Source organism: Fundulus heteroclitus, unplaced genomic scaffold, assembly GCF_011125445.2.
Source record: "Fundulus heteroclitus isolate FHET01 unplaced genomic scaffold, MU-UCD_Fhet_4.1 scaffold_52, whole genome shotgun sequence".
Taxonomy (NCBI): domain Eukaryota; kingdom Metazoa; phylum Chordata; class Actinopteri; order Cyprinodontiformes; family Fundulidae; genus Fundulus; species Fundulus heteroclitus.
The window spans coordinates 1,071,062-1,089,706 of record NW_023396945.1 but is presented as its reverse complement, the minus strand read 5'-3'; the positions used below and the strand labels follow the sequence as shown (position 1 = coordinate 1,089,706).

General features: G+C 40.7%; 1 protein-coding gene across 6 annotated transcripts in view; it reads right to left on the bottom strand.

Moving 5' to 3' along the window:
- srpk2 (SRSF protein kinase 2) overlaps positions 1-18,645 on the bottom strand; it is an 80,876-nt gene that overhangs the window by 38,601 nt on the left and 23,630 nt on the right. For 2 of the 6 annotated variants that reach the window (XM_036132510.1, XM_036132511.1), the window contains exon 1: positions 7,865-7,991. The exons of 2 other annotated variants lie outside the window; for them this stretch is intronic. In XM_036132510.1, the coding sequence (XP_035988403.1) occupies positions 7,865-7,953 (89 nt within the window). In that variant the 5' untranslated portion in view covers positions 7,954-7,991. Of the gene's footprint in view, positions 1-7,864; positions 7,993-18,645 lie in introns of those variants that run through there. 2 more of the 6 variants (XM_036132506.1, XM_036132509.1) reach the window with 2 other exon arrangements.

The window sequence follows — 18,645 nt, the reverse complement described above, 5'->3', positions numbered from 1 at the left end:
GTTCATGCCACTTTAGCTTTTTCACATTTTGTTATGTCACAACCAGAAACCACATGTATAGGATCTACTAACACAGAGCAATCCATAAATGGGTAACAGAACGGCAATGATAGATGGTGAACAGCAGAGGATCGGTGGGCAGAAACTGTACAGGGTTGCCTCAGATTAATAAATTTGATTCGGGGTCTGCACTTTGCCTCCAGAATGGCCCTGCATCTTTTCTTTCCCTCTGATCACCTTCCCTCTCGCAGATGAAGATGAGCGTCCCCACAGCATGGTGCTCAGGTCAACAAAAACATTAAAACGTTCGTCTCGTCTGGCCAGAGCACCTTCTTCCACGTCTTTGCCGTCTCCCTCTACTCGTGGTAACCTGAACACAGAACGTCTTATAGCTCTTTTTTCTTGGCTCTCCACTGACATGTTCAAAGCTTGGCACGATGTTTCATAACCTAAACCTGCTTTTAACCCTCTTTAGAAATTTATCCCCAGCCCATCTTGTCTATTATTTGAACTTTAAGTTGCTATTCGTCCACTAATGTTCTCCAACAAGCCAGTAAGGTGCTTACAGGACGACTACATTAAATTAAAACACTGGAGGGCTCTAACACTCAATCAGTAGACGTCTGAGGGCAACTGGTTGTATAGGGTTTCATTGAATTGCATCACAGAATTCAATAACAAAAACATGGCACACATTGTAAAAAAAAAAACCAGCAGACGTTCCTAATTTTTTCCCCTACTTAACAATTATGAGAAACTTTGTATTGGTCTTTTAGGTGTGATGTGACCTAATGTGTACAAGGGAAGGAATAGTTTTGTTAGGCACTGTCTGACCACAACTCACCCTGCTTATTGGCTCGGCAATGAACTGTCAGAAGCACTGTGTATAACTTTTAAGTTTTGCTCTAATGCAAATGGGCCGAGTCGGTGTTTATGTTGTCCTTAAATCTCCACAAGTCATCCAGAAATAACTCCTCCTCACTTAGGTCTCTAAAAGCGCTCTTTCAGTCAATGTGGCTGTAAATCACAAGTCTAGACAAGAAGGTATTAGCCATTAAAACTGCACGCAGTGCGCAGGAAACCAACCCAGAATGCCTCATCCATCCCTCACCGTCTAATGAGCGTTGACATGTTTGGACTGCTTCGTCACACCTTTACACGAGCATGAGTCCGTGTGCGCCCAGTTTTCTATCTCTCCGCTCACGCCCTGTAATGGCATCTGTAGCCCCAGCGATAAAAAAAAAAAAAAAGAGCCCAACATGTATTTCTGGGTCGTTTCCTGACAGTCAAGCCCGTCTCTTCCAGTGAAATGTTACCCTAGTACATTCCAGTGTTACTGATGTTCAGGTAGATAGAAGGATGTCAAAAACCAGGTCTATTATTCTCACCTGAAAACCAGTTGAGTCATGCCATGTGCTGAAGTTTATGACAGTAAGGTAAATGTTCGGCTGTGATGAAGTACTCAGAAATTGGTATGATATAAGCTACAGCTGCACTGTTGCCTTATAGCAAGAAGGTCCTGGGTTTCAAATCCCTTTCAACATGGAGTTTCCATGTTCTCCAAGTGCACTATTGGATTCTCTCTGGGTGCCCTTCCTTTCACAGTCCAACAACATGACTGCTAGGTTAACTGATGACTCTCTTGCCTTTACTAGGGAGTGTGTGCGCATGGTTGTTTCTTCTGTGTCTCGATGTTAACCTGTCAAAGACTGGCAATCTGTCCAGGGTGTACCCCACCCCTCGCCCAATGACAACTGGAAATGGGCACCAGCCCCCCCTCCCCCTGCACGGATAAGCAGCAATGAATGACGGACTGATGTAAGCTACATTTATTTAACAAAATCCACAATGGACACCAGACTTGGGATGTCACTGAAAAGTGTATTTGTAACAAATAAAAAAAAAAATCAGTTCTTTCTCTGAGTAAAACTTCCCCTCAAACCCTACTTTGGAAACGTATCAGAACAGATCCTGATTGGACAGAGCAGCAGTATAGATATCAGGGTGTAGACGTCAAATATTTCTCAAATGGCACTCAAAAATTAACATCTATGCGCATATATGTACAGCTCAGAGAAAGCTATCGGTGAACTATCAGCGTTTGAAACTTCAGATGAACCCTGCAGAATTTCAGATACCAAGCGGGCCAGTTAGTTTGGCAAGCACTGTTTTGATGTCAGAGTAATTGTAACATGCTTAGGTAAGTATTCTTTCCATTTCCCCAACATGTTTCTACTGATGGAAAGTAATATTAAGGTTTTGGGGTGTCCCAGTGAGAGTTCTGGCTCGAATATCAGAGAGATACGGAGGAGGGAACTAAAGATTAAGGCAGTGTCAAGGAGGTATGTCTACAAGACCATCATCAAAGATAAATGGTCAAAATACCAGTGAAAGCATAAAAAAGGAGTTCTCACATCCGTTTAGGCATTCGTCTGTGCCAATAAAAAGAGATTCCCTGATCATAAACCAAAATAATAATTAGTCTGTTATTGTGAGGAAACAGGGATCCAGAAGTCTGTCCATGGCTTGCCTTCGACTTGCCAGTTTGTGTTTATTTTGTTTCCAGCTGAAAGGCATTGGAGAAGAGGATGACGCATTTATATTGAGCGGGAATGACGTCTGGCTCTGAATTCCTTCGCCTACACAGTGCTGGACTTGGAGTCTCCTTTGTTGTTTTTGCAGCTTATGAGCTGATCAGCCATCCACAACACACATACAGACCCTCCTGCAGTCTTACAGGACATTTGACCTTTAACACACGAGTTAGGGTTTTCCTTTTCCTTGCTAGGCGTGTTGATTGGCTTGTTTTAGACAAATTATGCTTTTAAAGTGTGTTATTGTTTTTTTGCACAGTTTTTTTAATGTCGCTAATGACAGTTCTCATTTTGTAGATTCAAATTTAAAGCAAATGTAGAAACAGTGTACCCTTAGCAACATTTACTGCTATTGAAGTTTTGTTTTTTTTCTATTTTCTTATCAAGCCAACAAAGAAACAGAGAATAAAGCTTGCTGTATCTTACATCATCTTCCTTAAATGTATTCTGGTCTCTTGTTTCCCCTCATCATTCCTCCTGCAGCAGGGAGGTGTCCGGCTGCTAATGACCAACATTTACAGGACATCCCTACCACATGCCTGACCAGTGAGAAGCCATGCAGAACAGCTGATTGCTCTCAGGTTCAAACTCCATGACTCATCTCTAAACATCTTTCATTGTCACCAAGGTAACAGGTATTCCTTAGCAACAGGAGCCCTGTCCTCCGCTCCCAATGTTAAGGCGTGGGTTTTTAGACCGTCGGGGCGGTCCCTTCGGCTCCAGGTCTCCACTGCGGCGGAGGTGCCTATCTATACCTCTGATTCATTCACCCGTTCGTCTTTAATTCTCTCCATCTTGGCCGTGTGAGCCAAGACAGCTGACTCACTCTCTCCGCTCCTCCAGAGGATCCGTCTGTGTACAGCACTTCGATCTCAGAGCTATTTTCAGGACGCGGCCTAACGTCACAAGCGGCACTTTGCTCCCACGTCGCAGTCTGTAAGCTGCACAGCGTGGCTTAGCAGGATTCCACCCGTTCCGCATACTTTACTTACTGGTTTTGAACGGATTTTCAGCAGCCGCGCAGTGACAGAAAACATCAAAACATCCAGCGTTCCAATGGCATCAGAAGAAAGAAAAGTTGCAGTAGAGCAGCATGTAGCTTACACATGAACTGCTAACACACGTGCAACTTATTTAACAACAGGAGCCCAGTCCAAAAACATTCAAAAAATATTTAATTTTCTTTAAATCTTCGGTTTTATTGTTTTAAGTTCTACTTCGCAAGAACTTAACAATCTTGGTTTTTGTTAAATTTATGCTTTGTTCGTTACAATTGTGGTCTACTTGGGTTCGGGTAATTCATAAAAACAGCTTTTAGGCTGGTCTGAGCTAGAGTGTCTTTTTAAACCATTTAAATTTCTCCCTTTTGTGTATTTTTACTATGTTTAAAGGACTCTCTGTTCATCATAGGATCATCCCGTTTAGGTTTTATTGTAGATTTTGTACTAGAGCTGCTCAAATGCAGTCCATTCTCCTGAAAACCAAAAACTGTCAAATATGCTGCATTTGATTTGTTCCCAGAATTCAGAGCTTGGATCTGGGAAAAATGTCGAACGCGAGAACAAAGAGCGTACTGATGCTGATAGCTGCTGGCGAGGCAGACTTCATTCAGACAAGAAAACACTGTGACCTTTTAACACCATTAGATCTCGTAAAACAAGAGCCCTCATGTATCCACATATTTGCAAATCAAGTTATAGGAGCATGAGTTTCTTTTAAAATGTAATCCCCATTTTAACTTTAGATATTTTCTCCAACGCCGTGGTTAAAAGTGGATCAGGAGTGCATTGCACTGACCACTATCCTTGAGGCCACTGGTCAGTCGGGTGTTTGTCCCACCAATTTACAGAGACTGTATTGATTGTTGGGGAAACTCCCCACGGGCCAACAGATACACGTCCATTCACTACATTATATTGACTCAGCTATATGGTACAGGCATCAATTGGTGCAGTTCACACAGGAGTGTGAGACAAACACACAAACGTGACATCCATTAAAAGTGTATTCTAGTATGAATTGCTACAAATGGTAAAGTTGGGAAACATACAAGCAATGCGACGTTAGTGTCTCTTTATCATAAGATAAAGCTACCGTTCAGGTTCTGCCTCACTTGCATGGGAAGAAATGGACCACAACCCAAACACATCCAGCTGCTGGGGCTCAGCAGTGCTTTTTTCTTTTTGCAGTCCTTTCCTCTCCCTTGTTCTTGGTGTTCTTGTTCACCATGTTCTGAATGTATACATTTCAGTGCAGTGAAGCAATCCGGCTACAAAGCATTTCTATTGTTGCAGACGCCCACACCCTCTGAGAGCACCCACCATGTGCATGTATGTAAAATGCTATTATGAACTCCTACACGGTGCCACATTGTATGATGTGGTTAGCTATTTATTTTGAATTTGTAGCACTTGCATTCAAGATATACAACAATAAATAGCTACTAATATGCAAACCTAAGCTTGACCAATCAGCTGTGAGGCAAATTACAGTTTACTGTGCAGAAACAAGTAATAGTTGTCAGACAAAGGAAAAACAAGGCAGAGACTTTTCTGCTATATAAAAAAAGTTTTTGTCTTTGTCTTTTGTTTTTGGTTTTTTGCCTCTGGCAGTTCTCCTAAGAAAGCAATAAAAACAACATTAGCGTGAATGTGCATGTGTTGGTACCTGACTTTTTAGAATGGACCTTTCGCTTCTGTTCGAACTAAAGTGTGTGAGTGTACGATGCGAAGGTTCTCAAAAGGTAGCACATTAAGGCATAACACAACAAAAGAGCCTGAAGGACACACACACACACACACACACACACACCAACCAACCAGAGTTTCTGGATTTGTGAAGCATTGTTTAGCAGTGATATTCGGATTACTGCTACAGCTAACAATTCAAATGGGTTTAAATTTAAACAAACTACATAAGTCTTCAAAACGCAGGTTTTAATTCTCATGCTGAAGGCAACCGAGCCAAAAATGTCCCTCTAGCCAGTGTTTTTATTGCCAAATTACAACAGCTTCATATACGCAAACACAATGATTTAGTTAATGTTGTCTGTTTTTATTATTTTAGAAAATACTGGTATTGCGAGAGTGATCATTAGAGAAATAAATTATTTTGTGCACACTGTGTTCGGTGTTGAACACTGGTTTGCGTTTAGTAAGGTTACATCAGGGAGAAGAAAAACAAACTATGAATTACGTTCAAAACACAAAGCACATACTGGATAGAGATTTTTGGGTAAAAAACAAATTAAAAGAAAGTACACCTCCATCCTAGGTCGTGATTCTCATTTCGTGGTACAACTACCTCTGATGGTATTTATTTACTGGTACATACTCTAAAATTGGACATTTCATTACCAGATCCAGAACTTGGATCTGGTAATGAACTCATACCCAACCCCACGGTGCTTCAGCTCCACATAAAAAGCCAGAGGTATTTGCTGTGCAATTTGTTCTGTTACCAGGCTAACTACTGCTAGCAATACAAGCTAATATTGTATATCGCTGCATGTTGTCATTTCAAACACAAACTGCACGTTCAATCCAGCAGGTTTATTTGCATATCTGGGAAACGATATGTATTTCAATGCAAATTGTCAGAAGTGCATACAAAACATTCTTACCACAAGTTTTAGTACGGTGTGCATGCACGGCAGCCATGATCAATGTTAGTGAGAAACGTCTGATATTCCAACCTGCAACTCCAAATTCACAGGATTTTAAGTTATTGAGGTCGTACTTGTTTTGAAAAGATTTGGGAATCACTGGTTTTCTTTCTTGTTTTTTTTCACATATCTACTGTTTCTGGGGAGTCGTGAGTTTTCCGTTTTGTCTTTACCATTGTCAAATAATAAATAATAGGACAAAGCAGTCTGTTGGTGTGCATTTCTCTGCACTTTAGGTGACTTTTTTTTTTCTGTTCATCGTGCTTGCATGTGACTTGCTCGAAGCACTGTGATGTCACGTCCGTGTCTGTAAACAGAATCTATAATAAATAATGAACCATCAGCTTCCTGGAAAAATTACTTTGTGATTTCATTTATAATGAAAATGAATTTCGCCTCGTCGAAACCAGTGACTGCGGCAAACAGGTTGTACAGTATTCTGAAGAAACCCAGAGCTCTGTACAAGCCTTGTTGCCTAAAGCCCTTTTTAATAGTTCAACAGGAAAAGGGTGTTGACGGGTTGAGAGCATAAGAAGCAAAGCTTTTTGGAGAATCTGGGACACAAAAATGTAACACTGATTGCCCTGGTTAATGTTAACAATGGTGTTTTGCAAAAAAAAAAAAAAAAAAAAAAAGATATTTAAAAAGTCAAACCTATAGGGATCTTTGAATTTCTTCGTTTCCACTGGTACCTTTTTAACAGGAATGCTTTTAGCTGGCATACAGAGAATGAAATGACTAACAGCGTTGCTAAAATGTTGACACCACTCTTACAGGGCAGTAAAGGCCACATCTGAAGCTGGATAATCATAATCCTGTGAGGCGATTCTCCATTATTACTTTTCATAAGCAGGCTCTAAATGATGCCTACTAATCACTGCTGGGCAGAGGGGATGCTGTTGGTGACACCACACCTTAATATAACTATAATATGGGCTACTGGACTGATGTGAGGTCATTTTGGCCAATTAAGGGAGGGAACAGAGGAGCTCATATTTTCCCTGATTGTTCTCAGGACCATTTAATTCAAAACCTGCTAAGGTTCCTGCTGTACAGCTTTTTTTTTTTAATAGGCAATAAAGTTAAAGAGATTTATGTCTTATTGTTTGACCAGATGCACCAGTCCCATCTGAATATTTCATATTTATCAGTGACTATCCCACCTTCCCTGCCATGACATTTCTAACCTGCCTGGTATTAATTCTTAGAAATGCACATTTCAAATGTCATGGAGTCAAATCTTAAGAAGAAAAAAATTAATGCATCAGAACTCGAGTAGAGAATAGAAACACTAAAATCCCTTCAGTGTAAACTCACAGAACAAAATAGGCCATTTCTGCTGAACAGACCTGAACTTGACAACCAACGATATCCTATGGTGAGCTGAGCATCTTCATCCTTAGTCTCACATAGTTACAAAGTTGCTGTGCAAATTATTGCTAAGCCGGTCTTTGCTACCTTCTATGAGTGTCTAGTCCTGATACGACATATTTCTTTCAAGGAAATGCACTGATCTGTGCGGAGAAACCAGGTTTATTTAAATACCTAAAGCAAATACCTCACTGTAAACACAGATCTCACAGACTGAAGACAGCTCAACATCTACCTGATTCGGAGGGCCCTGTGACGCAGACGAAGGACACACAGAGCCAGTCCCCATCTCTTCTTGGTGTCCAAGCTTGAGTTTAACTCCATATGACAGGGAAGACAGGAGGACAGCGGAACGGAGAACACGGCCGCCACGCTCTGATTCGGTCCACAGCAGTGGACAGACAAGATGGACGCGCCTCTACATTCCAGCCGTAGTCACATGGGGCTGTGACACCCACCTGCTAACGCACCATCTCAGCAGAGTTTGGAGCTCTCGAGCATTCAGACACCGACGCGGATACAGCTACATCCACAGAACACACAAAGCTATCAGCACACACAGAATATTTCACATTCATTTCACATTCAGGACTGAAACGACACCAGAATTTGTTTTAATGGGCATCATCACCTGCAGGATTGTTTAAAACGGACAAAAAAAAAATGAACCCTAATCTCTCGATCAGTCTTTGCAGTCTCCCAAAAATTATTTAAATATAGAAGCTGAAGCTTTAACCAAGTAAACATACACTTTCTGATGAGATTAAGGTGGCGGCGAGAAGGCCTTCCAACCTCAAAGCCTTAGAGCTCATCACAGTGGAGACATGCAACGAGCTCATCAGACGTTATGAGAAGAAAGGGTTTTTTGCCATGAAGGGTAAAAAAAAAAAATGCTTGACATATCATTTGATGAGAAAATGTAAATAAACTGATTTTTTTGTTGCTTTTTTTTAAATCTTTTCAGAGATGCCCATTTTCCATCAGAAACCAACTTTTCTGTTAAATGAAAATTTATTTTAATCTACATCTCCCAGGGGTATGGATACTGGTGGATGTACCTGTAGGTCTCCTTTGTAAAAGGAATTGGTAACATCAATAAGACTTTCTGATATTATAATAATAATAATAATAATAATAATAATAATAATAATAACCAACTGCACAGAAAGGCTGCATGTTTAACCCCATCCTACTTTTTTAAATTCTAAAATGTATTCTTTATAACTGAGAATTACATTTGAATAAAACAGGATGTAAGTTATGTAACCCTTGATACTCAATAATACAGTTTTAATCTTTTTTTATACCTATTTTTTAATTACTGATGGGAAAATACAAAAGTTCATCTCTTACCACAAAATGTTGTTCATAAACCATCTTAAAGGGTTTTGTAGTCTTGCTAAAAAAAAAAAAAGCATCTCATCATCACGTACTAAATGTACTGGAGTGCAATAAGGTATATTGCTAGGAATGACCATATTATTTAACTTTTTTTCCTTTGAAATTGATACCATTTAAAAGTTTTTAAGCAAATAAACCAGCATCTATTTGGGGTATTTTTTTTAAGACAAATACACTCTTAAATACAGAATTAAATAACTTCTTACGGTCAAAAGAGGAGGATGTTTATTCTCAGCCCGCAGTTTGCACGTACTCACTAGAGCTAAATGTAGTCACTATTCTCCTTCACGTAAACAAGCCTCTATGGGAAAATAAGATGACAGGATGTGAAACCACACCGATCTACGATAAATAAGCTGACCAGACTGTAGAGACACAACACTTGTGATGGTGCGCTTGCAGCTGTCCAGAAACTGCTACAGTCCATCTGCCACGTTTCTTTCTCCCAATAAATTTTCAGGTTTGGAAAATCTATTTGATTTGTTATGTTTGGCAAAGGTCTTAGTGTTTAAAGGACAGGGTTAGTTGTACCCTGCTCTTCCTGGCTATCAGCTGTTTCCATAGAGTGCTTTCCTACTAGAAACCCATATAAAGACAATATGTGGTTCTCCCAAATGACACAAAAATAGAATATTTGTAGAAGTAGCTGAACTATTTATCAAAATAACTAGGATTTTCTTGTTGATGAGAATTAGAAGATTTCCTATAAGAAAATGTGGCGTGGTGTGGAAACAGTCATCTAATCCTGAATGTAAATAAAACTAAGGAGATGACTGTAGATTTCAGGAGAAACAGGAGTAGGTTAAACACTATTACTATCCTAGGAGAAGAAGTGGAGTATAGATACCTCGGTGTTCACCTGGACAACAGACGGGACTGGGGAGACAACTGGGAAGCTGTCTGCAAGACAAGATAGAGCAGGTGTACTTCCTGAGAAAGCTTAGGTCCTTCAGGGTTTGCAGCAAGATGCTGCAGATCTTCTATAAGTCTGTGGAGAGTGTGATCTCCTCTGCCATCATTTAACACGGGTGCTGAGGACAGCACAGGGGATTGTGGGATGCCGTCAACAAGATCTTGACACGGTATATGCTGCACAAGTCTAGAAAACAACCAGTTTTTGTTGGCCAGTGCAATCAACTTGTTTATATATATATATATATATATATATATATATATATATATATATATATATATATATATATATATATTTATTCCATTGTGGTAATAATGACAACAAAGCCTCTTGATTCTTGATCTGTTGGGGTAGCAGCATCAGAACAATTGACCCAAAGAAGCTCGACAAGCTTATGAAGAAGGCCGGCTCTGTCATTCAACCACAGAGTGTCTTCAGTCAGAGGCTTCTCCAGACCCGCTGTAAGACAGACCGCTGCTGGAGCTCCTTCCTGACGGTAGAAGCCTGAACTCAGTGTGCAGACGATGCCAAGGTCTTTAATGATCAATGTGGTCCTTGTTAACCTCTTTTTATTTGTCACGTTGAGGTTACCAAACCAGTATTATTCCAAAAGTTAAAACTGATACCATAAAAGAAAACTTTTTTCAGACAGACTGAATTGCTTTAAAACCACTCAGTTTTCTTAAAAGAACAGCCTCTGGTCAGCCTTCTTACAGACGGCATCAGTGTTAGCCTTGGGAGTTAGCTTATTGTCCAGAATGGAGCCCAGATACTTATACTGGCTTACAATCTCTGTTACTGTACATTTAAACTGGACCACGGCCCGCCTCCTTGTCCTGCGAGAAGCTAACTTCTGCAGAGTCGTCTGCAGATTTAACGGAAAACCTCGACTCAATTTGGCGCTGACGGTCGGCGTAAAACATAAACAGCGCCAGAGGAGAGCCAGCTGAGCACATCAGTGGCTTGGAAAAAGGTGTCGTTGACGCGCGTTCTCTGTGACCTCTTATCAAAAAATCCAGCCATCAACAAGTGGCGCCAAAGTCAAATACAGAGACAGAAATCAGCCAGTCTGTGAGCCACGAAGTGAATAAAACACAGACGTCCACGTGTTTTCAGCAGTAGCATCCTCCAATCCTTTCCCTCCCTGATAAGCAAAATGAAAGGCGGTCCATTTGGCTCTGCACCATCTGCAATGAAAGTTACGTTTTTTTCTTTCCTTTCTCAGAGCAGCTGTTTGTACTTCTCCTAATTTTGTTTGAGAACACAAAACAAAGCTGTTCCCTCAGAAATGTTCAGCTGTAAACACACACTGACACACGGTGCTGCACAGGTACATCAGTATTTGCAAATTAGTCATTCTCAGATCAGACTTGCAAATGAATACACAAGCGGTTAGCGCGAAATCCTGTGTAAATGTCAGAAGAATTTGTTTTAGCGGTTGCTGCAAAACCAGGAGCAAATTCCTCAGACATATAAAAAAAAGAGGCCATTATTAGTGGTAGGAGTGTTTTCTGCACTGCTAAAAAGATCCGTACAACAACGGCAGTTCTGTAACAGAAATATGCCCCTGGAATGGTGTTTTATAAATAGGCTTATCGATAGATAAGCTTATTGAGGCAGAGACAAGAAACCCTAAACCTAGCATATCTGCAGAACTGCTGCCCGGTCAGACAGCAGAGGAGCCTGCTTTTGTTTTCTTATTTCCCCTCTGGCTTTACCATTTAAATAAATCATCTGTCCAGCTAAGTGAGGACCACTACATTGTTATTGTTGAATTTGGATGTAGAGTGGACCAGAAGGACTTTACAAGAATTATCACTGTAATTCTTTTTTTATGAGAGTTTGGGCAATAACAGATAAGAAAAAGTAGAACTAGGCACACAGACACGCACAAAAAAGTTGTGTGAGCATGCTGCCTAAATACAGCTTTTGATCTCCGCGTCATCATTCTAGACCAACTCGTGCCTAAAAACGAACGTTCAGGTTTTACTCATAGCTAAAATGACTTTATTTCTTTTTATTTATTTATTTTTTTCTTTTTTTATTTCTTTTTTTATTTTTTATTTTTCCTCCTTTTTTCCCTCTTTTTTTTCTTCCTTTTTTTTCTCCCTTTTTTTCCTTTATTTCTTGCGTTAACTCCATAGTCTGTGTACAGTGTAACCTTATTTTGATGTTTGGATTTGGTTAATGTGTGTAAAACTCTAAACTGAGTAAAAGATCCCAAATACCACACACAACCGGCACTTTCTGCCACGTCACGGCTGTCAAACACAAGGAATAGGCGTGTTGAGAGCATGTGGAGCAGGCACAATCAGAGCTGAGGAAACCCCACCCACTCTGAGCTGATGAGGGACAAAATAATGCGCACACTTTCAGGAACGTGCCACAGTAGGAGATTTAGCAGTCTAACAGACACAGACACAATGGGGGGGGGGGGGGGGGTCGGTCGGTCCTACAGGGCTTTAGCGAGGAGGATGTACTGGCTTCTGTATTTGTTGAAATTCTCAAAGTAGGAGGCAGAAAAAAAAAAAAAGTGGAGCCTTCAATGAGAACATGTTATCTTTTTACACACAGGCATATCCAAAGCCACACAAACAAACAAATGGCTCCCCACAAACATAAACAGGCCATTATCATTCCACTGCCTGACTCCTGCAGCGTCTGTACGGGCCGGTCCATCGGTGACCTTGTGTTACCCACCACCACACTGCACAAGTCTGCGGAAAGCCATCTATCTTCTCTCTCCATCTTGCCTCGCTCCCTTCGCCTTGCCTGCTCGTTGCCTCTTCCAACTTATATCTCTGTCTTTTCTCTGGAGGCTTTGGATGTCCCTTTCCTGTTCTCCGCTCTCTATCTGGGTCTTAGACATCTTCTCTTCTCGACTGTTCTCACTATATCACCCAGCTCTTAATTTCTCAGTGGGACCACGTCTCTACCGGGGCGATTGCTGAGCCATGTTCATCTTCCCCACCCAAGAAAGACCCCCCCCCCCACACACACACACACACACACACACACTCTATCTCTCTCTTCCTCCAGTCCTCCACTCTGTTTCTGCTGAGTATAGCTTACAGTAGAAAGTCCGTTCCAGGAACTCTAATATGCTGATAGCAGATAGCTGTGAACTAATGAGAGAGGACGGCCCTGGCTGCATGCTAAATACCTCCACCGCAACAGAGGACTTTAAATAGAAAAACAGGGAATCAAAGAAGTTAGATTTCTTGTCCCCCTGCTTCAGAATATGTATGTTTTAAGCTGGAAGCACATTACAATCAGTGCAAGTCAGACGTTTACGCACACACCATATTTGCATGAATATCTGATTTTAATGTAATTCTGTTTCGTGTGTGGAATGATAATACACCACACAACTACATAGATCTGAGTGCACATGTTTGGGTTTATTGTAGACTTTCTCTAACCCTAACTGGTTCAAAGTTATATATACAGGCTAGGCCACACGAAAAATTCAATAACAAATATCCATTGATAGGCGTGTGGTGCAAAAGAACAAAAAAAAGAATAATAAAAAAGTTCAATAGAAGAACAGCTTTCCTTCCTTTTGCATTCTAGCCTATCTTGTAGGTTAATACTATAGCGATTACATCCTCCCAACTGATGACAAACGCAAGCTCCGGCCTCTTTAAAGAGTTCAGCAAGCACAGGTTATTTTTTTAATTTTTTTTTTTTTTAAAAACGTGCAATTTTGGTCACTAACCAGCTTCAGGCAACTCTCTGGCAGGATATGTGACCAGTGTTCTTGGCAGAATTGGTAGAGTCCATTTAAACTGGTTGGTTTCCTGGCATTGAGCTGACTTTTAAGCATTATCGTTACATTTTTGTGGTTGTCGCTGAGGCTTCTAGGGAGACCATTCAGAGGGTTTAAAGTAAGCCTTCCTCACAGTTTGGTGTGTGTTTGGGATCATTGTCCAGTTGCTTTACCCAGCTTTGTCCGGGATTTAACAATCTGACCCAAAACTGTCTTACTCCGAAGAAAGGGAAATGGTTAAGATATTTAGGTAAAGTCTAAAACACACAAAATCCAAACCTGTTATAAACTAGAAGCCGATGGAACACCAGTGTCCCATCTGTTGAAAGGGAAACGGGCTTTACATCAACATGGACATAAAGGCTGCCGGCCCAGAAGGGTCCAAAATGCACCTTTTCAAGTTCAATTGAAATTTGCAGCTGCTAATATAGACAAGCCAAATGCTTTCTGGGAAAAGGTTTTATGGTCATACGGGACAAAGACTGAGCTATTTGAGCCATGATGTCAAGTCACGGCGAGGCTTTTGAATCAAAGGAAATGGTGCCAACAGTCAAGCACAGTGTTGATGGCACCATGCCGAGGGCCTATTTTGCTGTGCAGTTCACAAACCTGGTGGGAAAATGAAAACACAATTCGTTGGGTGTTCTGAAAGGACACCAACTCTGAACACACATGGAATGGATCAAGCAAGCTACCAATAAACTTGTAGCAGTGGTCAGCACTTCAACCCCATTGGAAATGTTTTTTTTATTATTCTAAAAGGCAGCTTTGAGCTTTTGGGTATGGCTTGATTATCTGCCTTCTCTTAGCTCTACCTTTACCTACACTATCAGCTTCACTAACATGAAAACTACTATTGTGCGTACCTGACTACCTCCCTGGCTACCTACAAAATGTGAGGACACAGGTCTGTGTCTGTAGTACAGGTGCTCTGCAGGGAACTGTGTTAGCACAGTTTGTATTCTTTGAAAAAGTCTTGTTGATTTTTTGTTTTGTATATTTTAAAATCACCCTACTCAGCACATTTCTTTGATCTGAATATGCTGTTTTTATGTCTTTTTACCTTTGTGTGTATCTGCATGTTTCCTTCCGGTAAAACTGAATTTCCCTATTATGGTACAATAAAGAATACCATTTCTATTCTACTCTATTCTAGAAAATAAAAAAACATACAGAATACATCAAAGGGAATAGAAAGGCTTAAATCAAATGCACGAAGAGGAGGAAATAAAAGAAAGTGGAAAAGCTAGGAAGTGGAGACAGTGAGTGATCCTCGCACTACAGGAAATGCTGGAATGCTGTTTATGTAAATCTTTCGAGTCTACAGATTGGACTCATAATGACACTAGATAAAGAATGTCAAAGGGTTTTTCATGTGGATTCACCGTGGTTCTTCACAAAAAATACATTGCGCATTATATGGTCCTCACGTTGGTCAGAGCTTTAAAAATACTTCCACCGTGGAACGCATGTGAGGATACACATGTGGATGTTTATCCAGAGTGTACTAAGGCAAAATTAACAGGAAGTGAGAACAGTAACGAATAAAATCTTACATTGTATAGTTTTTTTTTTTTTTTTTTAATAGATTTTTTTTCACACCCATTGATTCCAGCATGACCTTTGACCTCTAGCGGCACGTGTTACCAACATCCCACTGTGGGAGGACGGCACACTGTAGATCGGGTGCCCAAGTAACCCTCACCTGAACGCACCTTGGGGGTATCGCCATGGCGATAGCCGTGCTGCTTACATGGTGTCTTGTTCCTGCCGACGAGGTGATTCCTATCACTGATTAACCCCATAGGATCAGAATGGGCAGAGTGGAAATTCCCATAATTACTCTGCAGTGACACATCTGTTTGGTCAGGCTGGACTAGCTTGCAAAGGCGGATAACTTCAGAGCAGTTTTGACTACACACTTTTACTTACCTTAGCTACGTCACTTAAACCCTTAAGGGGGAGAGAGGAGATGGAATGCAAGAGGCATTGTCCTTTGAATGAAACCGACAGTTGGGAGGGGAAAATAATAAAACAACGAGGCAGGGGAGAAATTAAAGCAGGTCTTCTGCTTCCATTCAGACGTGGGAAGGGGGCGCTGATGGCATGGCGTGGATGATGGAGCTCAGAGAGCCAGACAGACTTGGTATGCTAGGTAGTTTGCAAGCTAGCTCACCACCACAGTTCCTCATGTGTGAGAGCATCAGAGAGAAAGGTTGTGGGTCGAATCAGAGAAGATGGTGAATGCACCAACAGGCCAGTGAGAGCTATATGTACCAGCACCAGCATGATAGCTGCAGGACAAAGTGCTTCCTGCTACATGGGACTATTTTACAGACTGAAAGAACGTGTTCCAAACCTCCACACTGCATCTTCTGTTGCTCCTTCTGGTTCATTCTTTTCTTTTCTTTGATTCTACACTTTATGTTGCCGATGAATAAAGGTAAAGCTAATATTCAATTATGACAGCATGGTTTAAATTAAGACAAACATAAGTGAAATTTTTTGAAAAACATGCAGTAAAAAGTGAGTCACGGGCAGTGTTTTTTTTTTCTTTTCGTATTTTGACACACTTAAGCTAAATTCAGTTGGATGAAAAGTCTCTCTGAAATACTATTTCAAGTCTTGCTACATCCTCACTTGTGTTTTATGTGTACCTTGCCTGGACCATTCTGACAGGAATAAAAATGCTTTGATTTAAGCCATCTCATGAGGACCATCATCCTGCTTTAAGGTCAACCTTACCTAAAGTCTAAAATCTTTTGCAGCATCTTCTTCCAGGATTGACCTGTACTGGAATTATCTATCTCCCTGTCAACTCTGAACAGCTTCCCTGTCCTTGTTAAAGGCCAGCATCCCTACAACACTCGCCACTACCATCGTACAGCGTTAGCAAGGTGTGTTTGGGGTGATGTGCATTATGGCTCTTAAAGGCATTGGGTTTCTTCTTGCCAAGATGTTCTGGTAACTGATTCTCCAATCTGAGCTCTGGATGTTTTCCGCTGCTTGTGTCTTGCCATGGGTCTTTAGGCTTCTCTGATTATTGCTCTCTTGTATTGCCATGTGTGCTGGTAGTTTGAAGCTGAGCCATACTCTTTCCATTTTCAGATAATGCATTGCTCTGTGAGATATTCAAACCTTGGAATATTTTTATATATAACTTAAACATGCTTTAAACTTCATAACTTTCTCCCTAACCTGTATGCTGTGTTTCTTGGTCTTCATGATGCTGTTTCTTCACCAATGTTCTCTAACAAACCTCTGAGGCCTTTAGAGAACTGCTGGATTTATACTGAGAATAAATTACACATAGGTGGACCCCTGCTGACTGGTTGGGTGACTTCTGAAGTGAACTGGTTATGCTAGATTTCATTTAGGGCAGGGGTGTCCAAAGTGCCATTGGCGATCCTTGGAATAATTGTGTGGCCCTAGCCGCAGGTCAGGAATGGTGCAAATTTGGCCTTCCATCAAATGAGACTATTTTTGAATTGGATTGTCAATTAAAATGTCAATCTTCTTAAATTGAAAATATCTTCGTTTTATTTATATCATTACCTGTATTTTGTTCTTGTTCATATTAAAAAGGCCCATAAACACCCAGAAACTTTTTTTTACTCACCCATTTAATAAACATTCCTAAACAGAGCAAGGATTTTTGAATATGGTTCTTTGTCTGTTGCTTAAAATTAGACTAGAAACATTTTCTGGACCAAAATAGAAAACGTTAAAGCCAATAGTTAGGGAACTGTATAGCCTTCTTTTATTAAGACCTTTTTCTGCTTACAATAATTAGCTCCTTTCAACATTGTTTCATTAAAGTACTGTATGCTTAATCTATTGCTAAGCTGGTAAAAAGCAAATAATTCAGGATAAAATTATGGTATGCTCTTAATTGGGACAAAAAAAAAAAATACTGCCCACAAGTCCTTTCAACTTGACGATACTGACCTGTGGTGAAAAAAAACCTGGACACCAATGATTTAGGGGTATTGAAGTAAAGTAGAACTGAACACACATTTTTCCATGACATTTCAGATTCTGAAATGTACAATTTTCCTTCCAGTTGAGAATGAGTCATAGATTCCTAATAAAAACGTTGAAGTTTCTAGTTGGGATATGACAAAATCTAAAATTCAAGGGGTAATCACATTGTTCCAAGGCCGGCTACTGTACACCACTATACTCAAATGACATAAGGTGCATAGACTACATCCCATCCTATTTCCAAATATAAGCCCGAGAGAGTACAGAAACACTGCTTAAGAGCACCACGTCACAAGATCAACAGCGTTACCCATCATATTTAAGCACTCCATTTCAATCAATCGATACCACTACAAGAGATGCCCCCTCGCTTTGCAGCAAAGCCTGTAAACTTTTGACCTTCTGATGTTTGGAACAACTCTCTTTTAATTCGTAGTCTAAGACTCTTCAACGGACATAAACCCTCCATCAACAAGCAGCGGTTATAATCTAAAATGGCATGTCAAAAGATGCTGCTCACACTCAGTGCTTCAATATCCCTACACGGATACACACATTCTCCCTCACACACACACACGCACACACACCCCTTGTTCTCCATCAATCTTCGCCATGCCTCTAGTGCTGGGTTACACAACAAGGATCGTCTTCCTAATGCGATCGCTTGGAAGGCATTCGTCTCTGCACCACGTCTTGCCCTTTTTGGGCCCAACTTGCCCATCAATTTGGTTTAACACACACACGGTCCACAGCGTTGTATTGTGGACAAACATGCCTCGGCACAAATGACGCTCTCCTGAACTGAGCGTCTGCTTGTGTGTATGCTGTCCAGGTTGCAGAACAGAGAGAACTTAAGCTTGTTTTTGTTTTAAAACAGAAAGCTACAATCAAAGAAACAGGGGAAAAAAATCCCACCACTTTTCAATTTTTGAATTGAATTTTGAGAGAT